Below are 19,542 nucleotides of genomic sequence, written 5' to 3' on the forward strand. Positions count from 1 at the left end.
TTACGGGTGGGTGTTTGCATAACCTGTGCGATTAAGCTATCACAGGAATGCAGGCTCTACTTCAATGATTTTCATAGTATAGCTGTGAATATATAAAGGCAGTATATACACTGAAGCGTGAAAAGAGTTCATTTGGAAACCACTGGCATCAGAACAATACATACCAATGGCTAAATCATTGAAGTGTCACTCTTTCTTTCTATTATAACTATAAACTGCTCTGACTGACTATTAACCCGTGCTTAGCTGTGTTGATGATCCGCTTTCTGGCGACAAGTTACGTTTACAGTTCACGACTATAGTGTTATCATATATAGTATGTATATACACGTCACAGTGTTGTTTACAAGCGAATTATAGCCCTGCGGGCCTTTAATTATCTCTCCAGTTCATCAAAAACAAACGAGAATGGTAGGTGGCAATCGACGCAGAAAACGTCAAATTAACAGCCTTAGTGTATCTGGGTTGATATTTGTTCAAATTAGTTGAGAGTTGAGGGTAGAATGGACACATGGTAACACGAAATCAACTGACAACTGGTGGCATCAACTGAACACCAATGGTACAGCTTCTATATAAATATTACTGTATACGAACGCCTCTGTCTCTCCATGTGTTGGTATAATACGAGAGATTTACAATATATACTTTACGACCATACAGTCGCATGCCGATGAATAGCCATATGTTATATACCTGGTTCAACTTTATACCAACAATCCACAGTGTTCATCATAGAAAACGAGGTATGTCCTTTTTATTTTATTTCGTAAGCTCTATGGTAGCTGCTGTTGTAGAATTCACTATAGGACTATGTTGTTATGTTGTTCTCCTGCACAATGTGTCTGCCACCTTTTTTCTCCCTATCATTCTGGGGTCTCACCGGCATAAATTCTTTCTTTTTAAAGACCATTCTTTGGTTGGCCGCTTATTACTTCCCGTAGAGTGAGGAAAGGGAGGGGATGAGTGTGAGGGACGGTGGGAGTTATGAGTGTTGAAGCGGTCGCTTGCCGTCCTTCTCGAGGAGGTACGATGCTGGACGAAGGTGGGCTGGTCTCATTTTGAGTATATATAGATAAAACGGGAAGAGCCATGAAAATCGGTTAATAATGGTAATATAGAGTACATTCACAGATGTATATATATGAATATAGCACATATATATAGCCTATACATACATAGCCTATACATATATAGCCTATATAGAGCCTATATATAGGCCATATATAGGCTTTATAAAAAGGCCTACATGTATATATATAAATATATAACTATATATATATATATATGTATATATATATATATATATATATGTATATATATATATATATGTATATATATATATATATATATATATATATATATATATATATATATATATATATATATATATATATATATATATATAGTTATATATATATATATATATATATATATATATATATATATATATATATATATATATATATATGAAAAGTTGAAGGCTAATCTCAATCCCTTTCCGTCAACAATGGTCTTGTTTCACTTTTACTGTAAGGCGCTTCATTCGCGGTTCAACAGCAGAATCAGGTCCCCAGGTCTAATTTGGCGTTAACAAGAACTTCCTGTTACAACAAATCCTTCTTTAGCGTCAGGATGCGTTCGTATTGTCACAGCATATTTAAACCAACATACATTGTTGTTTTGTACAGCTATGTTAGTTACCAGGTTATATTAGGTCCATTCATGGTACAGCCATGCATCGACAGCCAGGGACGTAGCCAGGGAGGGGGAGCAGGGGGAGCGACCGCTCCCCCCTTTCAGTGTCGATTTTTTTTTGTAACTGTCGTTTTTTAGCATGGTATTTTGTCAGTGCTCTTTTGATCTTGAGTACTCGTCAGCTCCGTTAACTCGATTGTAATCGTAGTAACATTCACGCCTACTGATTCAACTACTTACTTAGTTTGGCAGATGCAATTAGCTAAATTTAGCTTATAGCCAATTACAAACCCACAGTTGGCCACTGTGTAATAAAATGCATATTGCCTACCTAACCGCACTCTATGGAATGTCACGAACTGTATGCACAACAACGTCGACAACGTTCGTTCTATGAGTCGTCCTAAGGTGTTGCACGAACAGCATGTTATGAAGCTAAGCTAGCAATCGTACGTGCATACGCACTTCCTGTAATAATTATTACACTGCTTATACACTGCGATAACGATATTTGTTTTTAGGCCACTGCATATCTGGCAATATTAAAAAATAAAAAAGTTTATATTGTCCATCAGTTAAGTTCGTCAAATGTATTAAAGTCCAGACATTGGACAATAAACAAGAATCATCCTACTGGAAAAATTGTAAATGAGCACTATGTTTGTCTTTCTGATATATTATGTAAAAGAACATGTTACAGAATTCAAACAGGAAACAAAATCTGCTGATTATGATATCATATGATCAGGGGCGTAGCCAGTATGTAGCACTGTAGGCCCGGGCCTACATTTTTTTTTGGCCAAGTTATCTTTTTTTTAAAAACACCCATAATTCAAATCGATAAGCTTGCTGGACGAGTTCAAGAGTCTATAGACAGGAAAAACTATTGAAATGAACGTAGCAAGAATATGGCTAAATTCGGTGACCTATTCTTCTGTCATCTAGGCTGTCATTTCTATCGCGTGCCGTTTCATTCAACACTCTACCCGCCGAAAAAGACTAGGATCCGATCTTGTCAGTTTTTTTAACATGTAGTTAAGAACCCGTTTACGCAGATAATATTTCAGTTGAGAAAACAGTTGAGAAATTTGCATCAGATTGCAATCGTCGGATACCTCTCGCCTTCTCTTATTAGGCTAACTTAAACATTTAGCTACAGTTGTATCAAAGACAATTACTGGCTATAGTTATATCAAAGACATTTCAGGCCTATCTTTGTATCTGTAAGTATCAGAAGTTGAAACGTAAGACTACTCTGTACGTGTACCTTGCTAATTTTAAATACATTATGTAGTATTGAATTAGACATTTAATAGCTACAGTTGTATCGAAGACAATTACTGGCTATAGTTGTATCAAAGACATTTCAGGCCTATCTTTGTATCTATAAGTATCAGAAGTTGAAACGTAAGACTACTCTGTACATGTACCTTGCTAATTTTAAATACATTATGTACATTACGTACTATTTTAACTCATTTGTTTTTTTTGGGTTTAAAAGTGATATTGAATGAGGTGTCTCAAGTTAGCAAGAGGCCAGGGAACCAGAATGAACACTCGGGAAGGGCCGTTTCCGGCCATCTGGGGGGTTTGTAAACCAACAATTTTCTTGTACGCTCCGCGCCAACCGATGGTGGCGCTCCGCTTAGAAAGTCGTGCCTACAACTTTGAAAATCCATATCAATCGCAAAAAGTGTTCCCCCCCCTTTCAAATTTCTGGCTACGTCGCTGTCGACAGCTCGTTTGAGGTGAGCTAAAGACCATAACTACCGCATGTAGAACTATATAGAAACTCGCTTCATCTCGCTTAACGACTTGCGACACAGTATATATATATACTGCTAGCTAACATTAATATTTGCAACTTTCAGAAGAAAAAAAAAAGTACAATAGTCAAATGAACTCACAAATCATTTGAAGGCTATACAATTTAGAATAAGTCGGGAAGAGTCACAAGTCGCAAGGTCAATCAAATCGAAACCCTTCTGTTTCCCATGCAGATCCTGTAGTAAAGTACGTTTGTCACCAGTCAGTAAAAATAAAGTTAACAAGTAATTTGACCTCGAGTCAGGTCAAATTTGTAGTCATTTTGTTCGTATCTCTCAAGTCACGTAACATCCGACACAAGTCATGACGTCACAACCAAGAGAGAGAGAGGGTCTCAAGCCAACTTAGACGGGTGAAGCATGTCTATGAAATTCGACATAAAGGGGGCATTGATATAGCTAAAGCAAACATTCTAAATGTGTCACATTTATTACAAGAATCAATCAAGAAGATAACGATAGAAAAGTAAGAACAGTGTCCTGCTCTTTAAAGAACTTAGGCCATAACAGTCAGTGGCGTAGGAAGGTACTTTTGAGTGGGGGGGGGGGGGCTGAAGACTGATGGCCGGCCTGGGGGAGGGGTCTAAGGGGAGGTGGTGTCCCCCTCCCCTTTGGAATTTTTCTGCATTTCCAGGTGGCCTCAGATGCAATTTGGTGCAATATAGCACACTTCAACACCCACTCCATTTTGTAAAGAATTTTGCATTTTCACCTGGCCTTATATGCAATTTGGTGCTTCAAATGAGATTTTTTTCTCATTTGGAAATGAAAAAGGGGTTTCTGACTTGCGGAGCGGGGGCGGAACGATACTTGCGCCCCCATATTTTTCACTGGGGGGGGGCTGGCGCCCCCAGCCCCCCCGGTTCCTACGCCCTTGATAACAGTACTGTATCATAGAACAATGACCGTTTTTTCGAGGGAAGTGTTAGGCCTGCAGTCGAATTAGGTTTATATCCAACTATATACATCTCTCGAGATACGAACATCGCCGGTTTGGGATATTGTTATATCACATATATGTGTTACAGTATCTGTCATCGGTATATTACTTTTATCGTAAATCCTCCGCCATCACTAACCAGTTTAAAACCGATGAAGTCAAGTGACTCTGTTGAAATGAGAGTCTACTCTTTATAGCTTTTTTTTTTTAATATTATTATTATAATTTATCAGAAATGAGAAGTTTCAAAGTGGGTTTGAAGTTCGGTTGAAAAGACAAACGGTAAAGTATAATAAGGTTACTTTGGCAAAATAAGTTGCAACAATTTTATTTCACATTCTTTCTTTGTTTAACGATAAAGGCAAATAGTACATGTTAACCGATGGAACAGAAAGTGAAAGAGGAACTATATATGTTTTTGCCAGTGTTGGAACAACGCAATGGTAAATTATACATGATAATGATGCCGTATTTAATTACAAATCTTCTAGAACACTGTTTCTTTGCTTGACACGGTATATTTGAAAAAATACTTCATAAAGTTAACCAAAACCCTAACCCATAAAGATATATTTATTTATAAATATATATATATATTTATTTATAAATATATAAATATATAAATATATAAATATATATATATGTTGATACTAGATGAGACTAGTGGAACACTAGTAGTTGTAACTCGGAGTTTCACGCTTTATAGCGATCTTCACGCTTTATAGCGATCTTCAGACAACTGCCCAGTTGTCTGAAGATCGCTATAAAGCGTGAAACTCCGAGTTACAACTACTAGTGTTCCACTAGTCTCATCTAGTATCAACATATATTCCGCTCTGTCCAATGGACATAGAGCACTCTGCGCCAAGATAGACGCCTACCTACTCTAAATATATATATATATATATATATATATATATATATATATATATCTATATATATATAGGCCTATATATATATATAGAGATATATATATAGATATATAGATATATATATATATATATATATATATATATATACATATATGTACGTGTGTGTGTGTACAAATTACCGAATTAGACGTAAAAAAATAAAAGATGAAAAAACATTGGCACCTTTAAGTAGCTATTAATCCCTCAAAGAAAATACCTGAATAAACATATACGATGACTGATGTTAGCACAAATACACTATTTAGTAAAGGAAGTATCAAACAATATATGATAACAGGAAACTTTTGAGCCTATTAGAGCATCAACTGTGAAGCATGTATGTTATTAACCTTATTAAACAGTTATACGCAGTTGTGGTTTCAACCATTATCGTGGATAAGAGGGTTTGCATACAGTTGCGAAAGTACGAAGGAAGATCTCAACGGTGTTGTAAGTATACCAGGTACAAAATATAGATCAACTTTAGCTGATGCTGTCTCTTACGTTTCATATAGGCCTACATATCTATCATTCTGTATGTTTGTGTTTCTGTCTGTCTTCATTTGTCTATGTCACCTAACTGTACTAGCATCGCCGCACAAATAGGTGGGCATGCATGGCTCCTTTTACTTCCATAGACAAGGTGTGGGAAGTTCTATTGCACGCAGCGTAGGCTACATATAGTTAATCTTACCATGAAAACGTATATAGGCGACAAACATATCTTTTGATCAAAAGGATCATTAATTAATATCCATAAATTCAGCTTTCATTTGTAGGAAAGGCTGGCATGGTGTCTTAGTTTGATTGTTACGGTACACTCAGTTTTGTTGATATCAAATTTCTCGTAATGTAGGCCTAGTAAGTAAACATTACAGATATAAACATATGCCATGTATAGCGGCCATGCAGGTATGTCAATGTTCTTCCAGTATTTACTATATATATACATTATGGCATTTTGCCAAAAACTTTTACAAGTTAATTGTTCAGGTCAACGGTTGAGTCGGCCAAAAAACTGCAGTTAGAAACTATTCAAAATGGAACTTAAACAGTACCGTATATTATGCACCTTTTTAGACACAATGAAAATATATCAGGCGGTATATGGAAAGAAGAGAGACATTGGGCTGAAAGGGGTGGGGTGTGGAGGGATGGGGTTGAGGAGCGATTAACAAGGGATCTAGAGAATATTAGGAAAGACGGAGGGACGGAGGGACGGAGGGAAGGAGATAAAAAATATATTCCAGCCCATTACAGTTTCATATATTTTGTTATATTTCATATATATATATATATATGTCCATATATATATATATATATATATATCCATATATATATATATATTGTATGTATGGATATATGTGTGTTCGTGTGTGTATGTTGTAGATAAACAAAATCTTCAACCAAGACTATATGGAACTAAAAGCTTAGGATATCAAATACCAGCAATATTATATTTTACGAAGTATGTCTTTACAAGTCTTGGTGTCGATTGTTTCGTGTCACGCATACTTGGTTATGTTGATGGTAGATAATATACAGATGCAACAATGCTCCATATATCAACTGACAACATGCCAAGTGACTTCGGTATGCCTATACAACTTTGGTGTATAAAGTAAATTGCTAGTATACATACATGCTGCTGGCCGTGGGCTGCAAATTTACCGCATGAAAGGATGTCTTGCTAAGTCTTTTCCTGACTTCTTGCAAATATAAAACACCGTTTCAGTGTTATACCACTAAAAAGAAAACAGATCATTTATTTTGTTATCAGGTTTTCTGTTTGAAGCTAAAAAAAAAAATCCAATTTTGAAACTTTAGAGCTTTAAATATGCAGATTACAATTCAAAGTCCCATTCAGTTGATTGAAGAGTTCTAGGAAGTTGCATAAGTACTTCGTGTATACGTTGCACTCAAGCAAACGATTCAAATACTTCAGTCGACACGTCGAGTAAAAGTCGCATACCAGCAATTAGACATGGCTTTCACTGAGTGGAATACTTGTACCACCTCAAGACATAGTTACAACCTATTCGAGTCGACTAATTTCATCTTTGTCTTTACAACTTTTTTTTTACTTTTTGGTGTCTAAAAGATCGATTTACGTTTATACAATGCACTTTTATTTGGGTTCAGCATGTGATATATATATATATATATATATATATATATATATATATATACATATATACAAATATATATACATATATACAAATATATATACATATATATAAAGCATAGTATAGTATAGTCAAATGATAATCGATAATTCCACCAATTTGTTTTGCAGATTGCATCCGGGCTTCTTTACCAAAATAATCAATCTAAGAAGCTCCCGTAGATTTCACGCCCTAAGTGCATAATTTTTAACAAAGAAATTATAAAGCTTCCTTACAATTTTGTTTCGACATTTCGTGTGACGAAATTTGAGACAGTGTCTTATTTTAAGCTGGACCCTATAGGTTCGATATAATTGACGAATCAAGAGAACCCTGCTAAGGCTAAGCTTGTCCCCGTTTGGGCTTTGGTTCGGTTAAATTCAATTTAATTGTGACAGATTGTGATCCATCTGAAAAGAAGTCCGTTTTCTAAAACGAAAGCCTCAATTTCGATTTACCAAATTACAAACTCTCGTGTATACTCATGCTTTTCAAATATTAAAATATTAAGCAGATTTACTCTTTTTTTCTGTTAACGCCAAGTTAATGGGGTTCTTTTCAAAAGCCACAAATTTGCGATCGAAGGTTAAAGAAAAGATAAACATATATATACTAATACATTCAACTATCAGCCAGACATTGTTTGGTTGTTGAATATGCATACTTTATCATCCGGAAGAGTTGCTTCTGTTATGACGTCAAATGTGACGTCACATTTAGTTTGGTTTCAATTCTAAAACAATAAATTACTGGAAAAAGTATGAGAGGACGGTTAAGTTTTCGTAGCAGACAGACGTGAGGGCTTGAACTTGATGTGGCCGTCGTGTAATAGGATACACATTATTGGCAGGGTACTATACCTGTACATGGGTTTTTGATGTCCTAAAATGATACAATGAGAAAATGATACATCGATTATGGTGAAAAACTACTCGTCCGAAGCTTTGAAATTTAAGGGTCGTTTTGCCTTTCTTAGGGATTATCATTTGAACAAACACAAGCGATACAGTCTTAGCAAGAACATAAAAGCGGATATAAAAGGATTACTATAAAATTCATCTATTTTAGAGCTTTTTCTTCTTCTTGTTGTTGTTTTTTGGGTGACTGTTTTTTGGGTAACAAAACAGCACCTAACATATTGTTGAAGTTAACATTCGATTCGTGGCATATAAAAATATTTGGAAGTTTACAAATTTCGTATCTAAAGTGAACTCGCAGCACCAAGTGTGGTGTCATAGTTACACATTGGTAATCTGAGGGCGTCCTAACACATACCGCTTTCTCGCAGACATACGGCTCTGTATATTCTACCAAAAGACCGTCTGCAGTTTATTCTCTTTCATTGCATTCTACAACAGATCATGGCGGGCAAACAGCTCACTCTGTTCTACCTACTGTTGACTAACGTAGCAGAGGGCGTCCTACCACGAATACAATACCAAATGAGCGGTGATCTTATCATTGGCGGGCTAATTCCATTGCATAATTATGACGACATATCTGAACGGTGCGCCAGTAAGAGAGACATCGGATCTCTGCGGTTAGTCGAGGCGTTAGTCTACTCGATAACCACGGTCAACCAAGACACCGAACGGCTAAACGGAATAACATTAGGCTACGAAATTTATGATACTTGTTCGTCAGGCTCGGAGACGCTGAAAAATTCGTTAGCCTTCGTTCCCTCTCTAAGAGACAAAGACAACGTTTTGGGCGTGGTCGGACCACAGCGTAGTTCGTCTAGTATACAGGCTACCAAACTACTCGGGTTGTACAATATCTCCATCATAAGTTACCTGTCCACGTCTGATGAGCTAAGCAACAGTGTGAGATACCCGTACTTTTACCGAATGGTGCCGCCGGATATATTTCAGGTAGGTATAGCGTGTAATAACCTATATTTAACAGCTGGATATGACATCATGAACAAGATTTATTGATTTGGCTTTCAGTTATTCCTTTTTATGATAGTATCATATATTATGAAATAAAAATAAACATCAAACTAAAAAAAAAATCCAGGGAAATGTTTTCACCCAAACGTTTGTTGGCGAACCTGGATGGTTAGACAATTCTTTGCTCACTTATTTATTTGTATTTCGTTTGTTTAATGAGGCTATCTTGGTGATGACGCCAGCAAGCCCCTCAATATAGGACAAAATGGTTAAAAAAAATAATCCATTTATTTGATATATTCAAATAAACTCAACCAACGGTATATGCTTTAAATTCATACAAACAACACAGCTCCCCTGGAAGTCGTTCAACCTCATTTGCGCTTGACAAGTGTGTACTCAATTGTAAACATGTTACTGTGGCACCGTGTATAACATCATTTCCCCCTTTTTGAGTTTTGTGTTACATCTGATGACTAGACTAAGAATTCCAGCCACTTTCATTGATGAGCCGCAGATGGAAGGGTCATTCCTGATATTGAAATAAAATCGGGATATATAGGAAATTCAACCGTGGACTTAAAGCACTGTGTTTTACAGTTCTACAACACATCACAATTAATGTTTATGCTTTATAATAATACTTAAATATCATAATTTGTGTTTCGATTTCTTTTTCTTTCCAGATTAATGTGATAGTCGATCTGTTAACCAGCTACAATTGGACCTACGTCGGTTTCATCTATTCGGATGACTCATATGGGAATAATGCCAAGTTGGAATTTTTTCAACAAGTCGAAGAATCGAAAATATGCACTGCTTATGATCATAGTATCCCTTTAACCAATTCAGATCACTCGTTTGAAACGATCATTGCCGATTTAAAGAAATTACGAAGTACGACACTTATATCTGCAGTGGTGCTCTTCATCCAAAAAGAGATGGCGGCAGAGTTGTTTCGACTCGCACATCAGGAAGGTCTCATCCATGAGTTTACCTGGATCGGGAGTGATGGTTGGGGAAACTACGGGAAGGCACCGCTTCAAGGAGTAGAGGAAACCGCACTTGGTAAGTATACAAGTATACAAATATGAAATTATTAAAGAAACGAATATATAGCATGCAAAATTGAAAGTGACTTGAAGGACCACCATGACGTCACAAAGGCCATACATCTGTTTTATGTTGATTATTACTTTTTATTATATTGATTACTGTTGTTGTTTACGTTGATTGTTTACGTTGATTATTATTATTATTATAGTATTATTGTTGTTGCTGCTGTGTTTTTAACGAGAGAATTTTTTCTTTCCGAAGAGTGACCAAACCAACATAGAAATGTCATACAGTTGTTTTCTAAAATGATCAGATAACCTCCAGTGGTTCACTATTTATAGAGAATCAATACCAGCTAATACATTAACATAACCATTTTCCTCGCCATGCAGGAGCCTTCACGATCGTACCTAAGACTGGTCACCTAGCCAACTTTGACGAATATTTCCGGACCAATTCTCTGAACTCCAATAACCCGTGGTTGAAAGATTTCCAGGAGGAGGTAGATGATTGCCGTGGTAGCTCATCCAATTGTGCGACTGATGGGGAAAGGCCTCAATTTGAATCTAAGGTAGCCGATGCCGTAGAAGTTTTTGTCGTTGCGCTAATTGAACAGAAACGACTATTGTGTGACGAGGCGAACCCGCCCGTCAGCTCAAAATCTGACTGTATAGCTAAAATTATCGAGCACCGTTCAAGCTTTAGAAACTCCATACTTGAAGTTTCGTTTCTAAGTCCAAGTAACGGCCTTGTAGAATTTAATTCCAAAGGCGATGCGGCCGGGCGGTACGACATTCGACAGTTCCAAACGCAGAAAGAGAATCAGTTTGAATTCATCGTGGTCGGAAATTGGAGTGAAATTGCTGCCGACAGGCATCTCAGTATCGATAGAGTTAAATGGTATTTGGATGACACCACCGGGGAGGTAACACGGTATACCGAAAGCCACGTGCCGAAGTCGGTTTGTAGTGAACCATGTAATTCCAGGGAGGTTACCATAGTGACTGATTGCTGTTGGCGTTGTGAGGAGTGTGACCCAGACTCGATTCTTGCCGATAATAAATGCTTTTCTTGCTTCGATCCGGCGAACGGTTCCTACATGTGGCCAAACAAGAACAGCACACATTGCAAACCGCTTTCTCATACGAAAGGCATTGATAAACTGGAGAACATCGGGATGATTATAATATCATCTCTGGGGCTTCTTGTAGAAGGTTTGGTCTTGGCACTGTTCATTAAGAACCGGAAAAAGAGACTGATCCGTGCCTCAAGTCGCGAATTGGGGTTTATCATTCTCGGTGGCGTTTTCTTGACATATCTGTCCTCCATTTTGTATTCTGTTCAAGCGTCAGCCATCTGCTGTATCGTGCTGAGGATAATACCCTACCTAGGGCAATCGCTGATTTTTGTTTCCATAGCAACGATGATCGTGCGTCTCCATCGCATCTTTCAAGCAGGCAAGAGAACGAGGAAGCGCCCTCAATTTATCAGCCCTGTCTCGCAGGTGGTACTGGCCTTGTTGCTCTCTCTTGTACCGGTAAGTCATATAAAAATAAACACATAGATACAGACACCCATAGGAACACACACACACATACATGTTTGTTTACACACACACGTCCATAGACACAGACACACATAGGAAAGTACATATTCATAAAGACACATACATATCAAAACCACTGAATTAGGTTATGGAAGCATTTAAAGGGGGTATCCAGCAGACCATTACTTATCGGTTTATCCAAATGATCCAACCAATTCCGCGATATACATGCAAGATATATGGTGTGGTATGCAGGATTACACGTTCCTGTACTCGCAAAAATGGCTTTGTCATCGTATTTGTACTCAATACATTGTACTCGAATACTCGTAAAATGTCTGGTGTTTAGATTTTTCTGTTCCTCTTTCATCAGTCATGAATCAATTCACTTCTACATGGAATCTTCTTTGTTTTTCCTTCTGGTTACTGCTTCAAAACATGTTTTCTAGTCAGTACAGTTTTTACTTTTGCTCCTGCTTACAGCGTGTCCAAAAATTAATGCTCTGCTCATCATTACCTTTACGATGAAGAACATAATAAGAGTTTTGAAAGAATTGAATCTCCTGTTACATAATACTTAACACATTACATATTGCACATCATCAAACTATTTGACGAAGCAATCAGCCGTAGAATACGTTTACGAACAGCGCCATCTAATTTATCACTAGCCGCATGACGGAGCCAAGCGATTGTGACAATGTAAGCTTGGAAATTCCGCAAAACGTTCTCTCTAAAAGCTCTTCAGAAAGTCTGTAACACTTTACCAAATATACACGTTGCTCTCCTGTCTACGTTGTTAAATGTTTTCAAGGTAGAGCAAGGCACTGAATAAAAGTTGTCCATGACATGATGATCATGAGCTAAATGTGAGTATTTCTTCTTCGTCAAACAAATCAATTGAAATCTTCTTTTGGTTACGTAACTTATAGAAATAAAACAGATTTCTAGTGGCAATAACTTTACAGTGAGCAAGCTCCAAAAACAATTCTAGTAACACCTTAGTTACTTTATCATAAACTTATCGATTACGAAACAGTGTTTAATGTTAATGTAACATCATGTAGGATACTAAACCTGTATTCACATCTCTCTCAAAAAAAAGAGGTCAATTAATTGGAGTTGCAGATCTCATCTCCTCCGCACAATTAGGCCAACTTGATCATTGACCTTTGACCTCGATCCTTAACAACCATATGAGTACTATTTTAAGATCATTCTCTACATATCATGTGGTTTAAAGCAATGTTGACAAGCAGAAAAAAATGAATAATTTTTTTTTAAACATCTTTTTGGTTTTTACCTTTGATCTTTGACCCATGACGTCACGAGTTTACATGGTCAGCCGCCTACTCACCAAGTTTGAACTTCATCGGATCTACGGGAAGGAGTTCGCGACACACTTTTTTGCTCACATTTCTCACATTTCTGATGAGGGGGGATGTACAATATACATTTCATCTCCCTATACACATGTAGGGAGATGAGATAACTAGCCTTAATACCATTTACAGCAAGTAATCCACTAATCATTACATTAACAATAATTATCAAACATCGCAGTGTATTGACCGTAGCTGCATATATTGACTACACTAGTGTCTAATTACCGACGGTAGCAAAGCTATGTGTGTATTTTCTGGGATCGATGGTGGTGTCTAACACTTCTGTTACACCGCATTCGAAACTAGGTCAGATTACCGGCATCAGACGACTTTTTGTGAGCGAGTCTTCACTCCCTTTAAATAGGTTGAGCACGATGAATATTGTGAGTTTCATGTGTGGATTTTTCATGTGTGGTCATAATATCGGTCAATGAACTCTTCAACCATTAATCACCCAGATATTGTTTACGAAAATGCTGCCTTTTTCTAGATCTGAAGTACGCCAAAACTAAAGATAAATATTATAAGGGTGTCTGGTTTTGTTGCTTATTACTACTTACAAAAAGTAGAAAATAGCATTGAATAAACGGCCACCAATGATACTTTCATCTCAAATAATCATAAATTACATAACACATTTCTATAAAGAAAGTAAAAAACACAAAGACTTCTCTCTGTGGTTATATGTGGTCGTAGCCATTATGCTCTAATTACCAACTAATTGGCTACTGATTAAGGTAAATATACTGTTCATACGCCCTGAAGTTGTCATGTGACTGAAAACAAACAAACGCCAGTGGGAGTAGTGTTATGTAATACTAACAAAGACATTCTGATGAAAACAATCAGTCCGGTCCCGATACATTGTCTTAATGACGTGGCACTCACTAATGATTCAATTTGCGGTGAAGAATTGTCAAACTAGTTAATTAATTATTTCATTTTCTTGAAATAAACAACTTTCCTTTGTTTCTCTCCTTCTGCAGATGGTTTGGTCTATTGTGTGGATTTTCATCGAACCACCAACAGTTTTGACCAATAAGGTCTCCGAAGACATTCTATTGCTTATCGATAGTTGTGCAGAGTCATTTAGTCACCTGATTGGTCAGCTGACCTGGCAACTTTTATTTGTGGTAATCTGTTGCTACTTTGCGATACGTACACGTAATCTTCCAGCCAATTATAACCAAAGCCGTTTCATTGCATTCACCGCGTTCTGTTCACTTGTAGTTTTCATTGCCTTCACGCCTGCGTACTTTCTCTCCACCGTTGCTGGGGCGAAAAATTTGTATTGCGCCCTCGGTGGTATCATACTAGCGACTGTCGTATTGCTGCTATTGTTTATTGTGAGACTCTACGCTGTCTATTTTGTAAAAGAAGATAAACAACAGGCTGTGACGACCCCGCCAACCGTCCCGACGGTAACCGAAGACGATATGACGACGACGACGACCACCAAGACAACAATGCTGAAACATAACGATCATTATGGGGCCAATTTAACTAGCTCGCATATTGCTAAATGAATATTGCTAAAAACGACCAAATATGACGTCACGTTGTTGCGCGCGTGAATCTGCTAGCTGAGTGAAGGATTGAAGAGAGCAAACACCAACCTCTCGAAGATAAGATGGAGGTGATCGTCACCAAAGTTATGTTACAGCGCCTTGACGCTAGATAACCTTATACATGACCTCTAACAGAAAGTGAAGCCCTATATATACTGTAAATTTTTGCTCGTATTGAGAACGTGTTTTTATCCTTCTTAAGCATAACAGAAAAATAATGAAAATAGTGCCTGTAAATATTCTTAATAACATATGATTTTCCGGTATCGGTCTTCATCACTTTTTCTTTCCTATATCCACACATCTCGTTATAACACTGGTTCCGTGGCATTAAATCCAGATTAACATTTATTCGTGTCTGATTTCATGTTTTATCCTATAGTGCTCTACGGTTTCTTTATCTGTATACATTAACATAAAGTCTGTTCAAAGTATCTCTTTCGAGATCCGGCTTTAGGAATCACAAATGATTTTCGAGTTGGATAGCATCATGTTTGATCTCTAGAGTAAGGCAAAATATGTCACCAAAAACAGAACTAGTATTGTTCGATATAGGTGACAAACGCCTACAGTGGAATTACGATCTTCCTTACCGGTTTCGAACCTCTGGACATACAATCAGCGTCCATAGCCTAGTGGTTAGGGTGTCCGCGTACAGAGCGGGAGGCCCGTGGTTCGAATCCCGGTGGAGGCTGAAAGTTTTTTCACTGTTCTTGATTTTCCAACTCATTACGATTTTCATTTATATATATATATATATATATATATATATATATATATATATATATATATATATATATATATATATATGTATATACCACAGAGGTATGGCGTCATACGTACACGTTTCACCCTTTTTAATTTTTCGAGAATTATATACATTAGTGTTTCATGATAGATATCATAACTTTATTTTTATTATTTTTTTTTTGTGGTTAATTCACCTCTTATTGTCTCAGTATTATACTATATGCGATTTTCTTTTTTGTATAATTTTTTGTATATAACTTTCTTGGTGTAAAATTTGTTACATGAAACTTCAGTCCAATAATTTGTAAACATATTGAAAATTTTGTAGCATAATTAAATTTTGGTGCAATAAATTGTTTATAAGCATGTTTATGTACACAAATACCATACGTATGAAACTGAACTACGCAAAACAACTTTGTGTTGTTTATTGTTCTTAATGCCGCGGCCATGGGGAGTACACATAATAACTTCATGTAGCTTTCATACTCACTGACTATATCTTCGGAATATTTTGATAGTTTGGAATTCAAATTCACGCCGAAGTTGCGAGTTCTGTTTTCTAATTATATATATATATATATATATATATATATATATATATATATATTTATATATATATATATATATATATATATATATATATATATATATATATATATATATATATATATATATATGTGTGTGTGTGTGTGTATGTATCCCTATTTTATATATTACAATCATAAAATCTCTAAGTCCTTGCTGAAAACTTCTGTTTCTTAACTTTTGTATTTGTACAAATTTTAACTGTGTAAGGTACCTTAAAAACCAGTCCAATATTTTGAGAAATGTCAAATTTTGATCATAAGGATGATTTGATAACAACGACTTTATGAAATGTATATATAAACTGAAATAAATAAGAATGAATAAAACTTCAAAGGTCGAAACCATGCCATTTCTAAAGAAATTATCTACCAAAAGTTGTCGATCCGCTCAATTTGCAATGTCTTATTATCTTTAAGCACATATGCATTGACCTACATTGAAGATATATAATTAAATCCAGGCCTATACCTGGGACAAAACAACAAACGAACAATAGTAACAACAACATTTTGAAATTGGGAAACCAGAAATTAAGAAGAACAAATGTATACCTGTCAAAGTCCAAAAGCATGCGATTTGTAAAAAGGAGTTATCGAGCAAAATGTATGATTCCGTTCCAATTAAATTGCCACAGTAAGTGTTCAAACCTATATCGTATAACGTCAGAAAGTATGGGCTCACAATGTAATTATCCAAACGCACAAATGCAATTACCGTTTTTTATTTTTCAAATCTTTCAAACCTTTCGAACACGTTTTATTTACCTTTAACTTGAGATATCGTATATCTCTTTTTTTATAAGCTTACACGCTATACATATATACGTGTATAAAATTGGGATTGCAATCTCCATCTTTAAAAAGAGACAACAAATATATCTGTTTTTGCTAAATATTCTGTTTGTTCATAATTCAATTGTTTTGGTTATTCACTATTGAAACGCTTTGTTTTAATGCTCATGAATTATCTCGGTGTCAGTAGCGTACTATTGGAGCTAATGTTCATCGGCTCAAAACAAACACTTCCGAAAGGGCAACATGGTACACACTCTTTGGATAAATCAAGTGATATTTTGGTACCAGACAATGAACCACTTATCATCACCAGAAACCCATGTTGCTGAAAACCTCAACTTAATTAATGTTTGTTGATTGAATGTAAACATACTTTAACAGGCTAAATGCTCCGTTATTCCAAAAAGTGGCAGTCGCGTCGTTGGTGTCATCGTGGTAGTATTGTTAGACAGTGGCGGAGCGTCCATACAGTTAGAGGGGCGGACTGCAGGCGCCCTTTTCAGCTTTTCACTTTTTACTTATTCGCGATCATTGACTTTTCTATTGCGCTCTCAAATACCTATTGACAATTGTCACATTTTGTTGGTGTAATTTTCTGACAAAATGGCGATGACACCTATTTATTCTTCGTTTATCTGCAAATTAGCAAGGCCCGGAAAGGGGCATTTCCGGCGATCTAGGGAGTATCTTTACTCAAAAAATATCTGTACGCTCCGCGCCAACCTGTGGTGGCGCTCCGCTTACAGAGTGTGTCGAAAGCGCCCCTACAGACCATTCTTGCCCCTGACCAATACCCCTAGCTCCGCCACTGTTGTTAGAAAACACGTTACTTAGACTATTATAATGATCTTGTTCACTTGCCCTTGAAATGTGATACATTTCGAATGTTTGCTTGTAACTGTTATTATTTTCCGTATTTAGAAGTTTCCCGAAAAATATCCTTTTTTATTTGTAGGAAATATTAGTTTCCTCTGTAGATAGTATGTTAAAGAACCAAAACCATTTCCAGCTCAATTGTAATAATTCATAATTCATAATTCAATCTGTTGCCAGATACCAGAAGAAAAAAATTCCCAGAAATTGTTTATTAAGCGTTTTAGTTAACTAGTTAACTAGTTTTATAAAAAAGATATGTTTTTGTCACGTATAGGAGATAAAGTATACTATACGTGAACGATAGTATAATTACTGCTCGTTTCTGACGAATTCGATATTTCTTTTATAATAAAAAATAAATCACGGAATTGCAATAATTATTTAATGATACTATCTGCGTGCTACAGTCACCAGTGCCGAGTCGTATCGTGTGTAGGGCACCGATTCTCTTTCTTCATAATAACAAAATGTGCAGTTTTATATCATTGTTTGAACTAGCGCTGATTTTGGTCAAATTTGCTCTTCCAGTATTGTTAATACATTATAATGTTTTAATTTCCAACGACCTCGCAGATTACAACGTTAGCTCGGTACATTTTGGAGATTTGCATTGGTAACATCTGTTTGCAGAAAACTTACATTATAGCTTGTGAAATACTTGGGTATTTTGTTTCCTGCTTAAACAGACCCAACCTTATGCAAATGCAAAGTGGGACATCGCATTGTCTAACCGGATTACCGACTAAAACATAGGTTGTATGCGTACATGGCAACTGTTTATAATGGCGCAAAAAGGGGGGGATAGGGGGATTCTAATAGTTGCATACGTGAAGAGAAATTATCCATTCTCGGATTATCGTAGCACGTACAAATTGCATTCACTTTGGACTACATGATCACGTGCATGACGTTATACATACAGCATAGATCATATACTAGAGCAACAGAGACTACCCCTACCCCTAACCCTCTCCCCCACCCCTCTCTCATACCCCTGGCCCTACCCCTCTCCTTCGAATTCACTTAACCTAGTCCAGTCGTCCTCAATTCGAAATACACACCTGCTAAACACCTAATGCAACTAGCTTTGTCATGGTTTTCCTATATAGAATATTGTTTGTATCACCTATTATACTTTTATCTTATCAGAATACATTTTTCTTTCATTATTGGCAAATCCCCACCCCCCTTCCTTTCGTCAACGTTACACATCTGTATTCTATGAGCCAGTATAACTTGAGCATTGGGTATACGGTCTTCCCCTACCCCACACCACTCCTGTATGTCCCTGAAAGACCCCCAACTATGTATAGGTCCTACCTTGTCGGGCTATGTGCATTCTTTTTAATTGGACAATTTAGTTTTTTGGTGGGACAATTATGAGGATGAAAAAACGGGACATTCCAGATCAATCCGGATGGCCGTATGGTAACCCTATATGATCAGGGCAATACAACATCCACGGAATTAGGTTTTCCAGCGATTGAAGGACTCATTATTTTATTTACGTCATTCCCTTTCCGGCTCTGGCAAACTTTAAGCCC

At 36.6% G+C, this 19,542-nt stretch overlaps 1 protein-coding gene across 3 annotated transcripts; it reads left to right on the plus strand.

Annotated features, from left to right (window-relative positions):
• The first annotated feature begins 224 nt into the window (after positions 1 to 224).
• Positions 225 to 17,220, plus strand: LOC139962503 (metabotropic glutamate receptor 3-like). Of its 3 annotated transcripts, XM_071962527.1 has the most exons (6): positions 225 to 746; positions 5,738 to 5,825; positions 8,899 to 9,411; positions 10,119 to 10,500; positions 10,881 to 12,025; positions 14,406 to 17,220. In XM_071962527.1, exons 3-6 carry the CDS (start codon positions 8,902 to 8,904, stop codon positions 14,943 to 14,945), a joined length of 2,577 nt encoding a protein of 858 aa, XP_071818628.1. In that variant the 5' UTR covers positions 225 to 746; positions 5,738 to 5,825; positions 8,899 to 8,901; the 3' UTR covers positions 14,946 to 17,220. The 3 variants fall into 3 exon arrangements, with proteins under 3 accessions (XP_071818628.1, XP_071818626.1, XP_071818627.1); XM_071962525.1 differs by lacking the exon at positions 5,738 to 5,825 and having other exon boundaries at positions 226 to 746; XM_071962526.1 differs by lacking the exon at positions 225 to 746 and having other exon boundaries at positions 5,732 to 5,838.
• Positions 17,221 to 19,542: the final 2,322 nt, after the last annotated feature.

The sequence above is a fragment of the Apostichopus japonicus genome, chromosome 21, assembly GCF_037975245.1.
Source record: "Apostichopus japonicus isolate 1M-3 chromosome 21, ASM3797524v1, whole genome shotgun sequence".
NCBI classification, from domain to species: Eukaryota; Metazoa; Echinodermata; class Holothuroidea; order Aspidochirotida; family Stichopodidae; genus Apostichopus; species Apostichopus japonicus.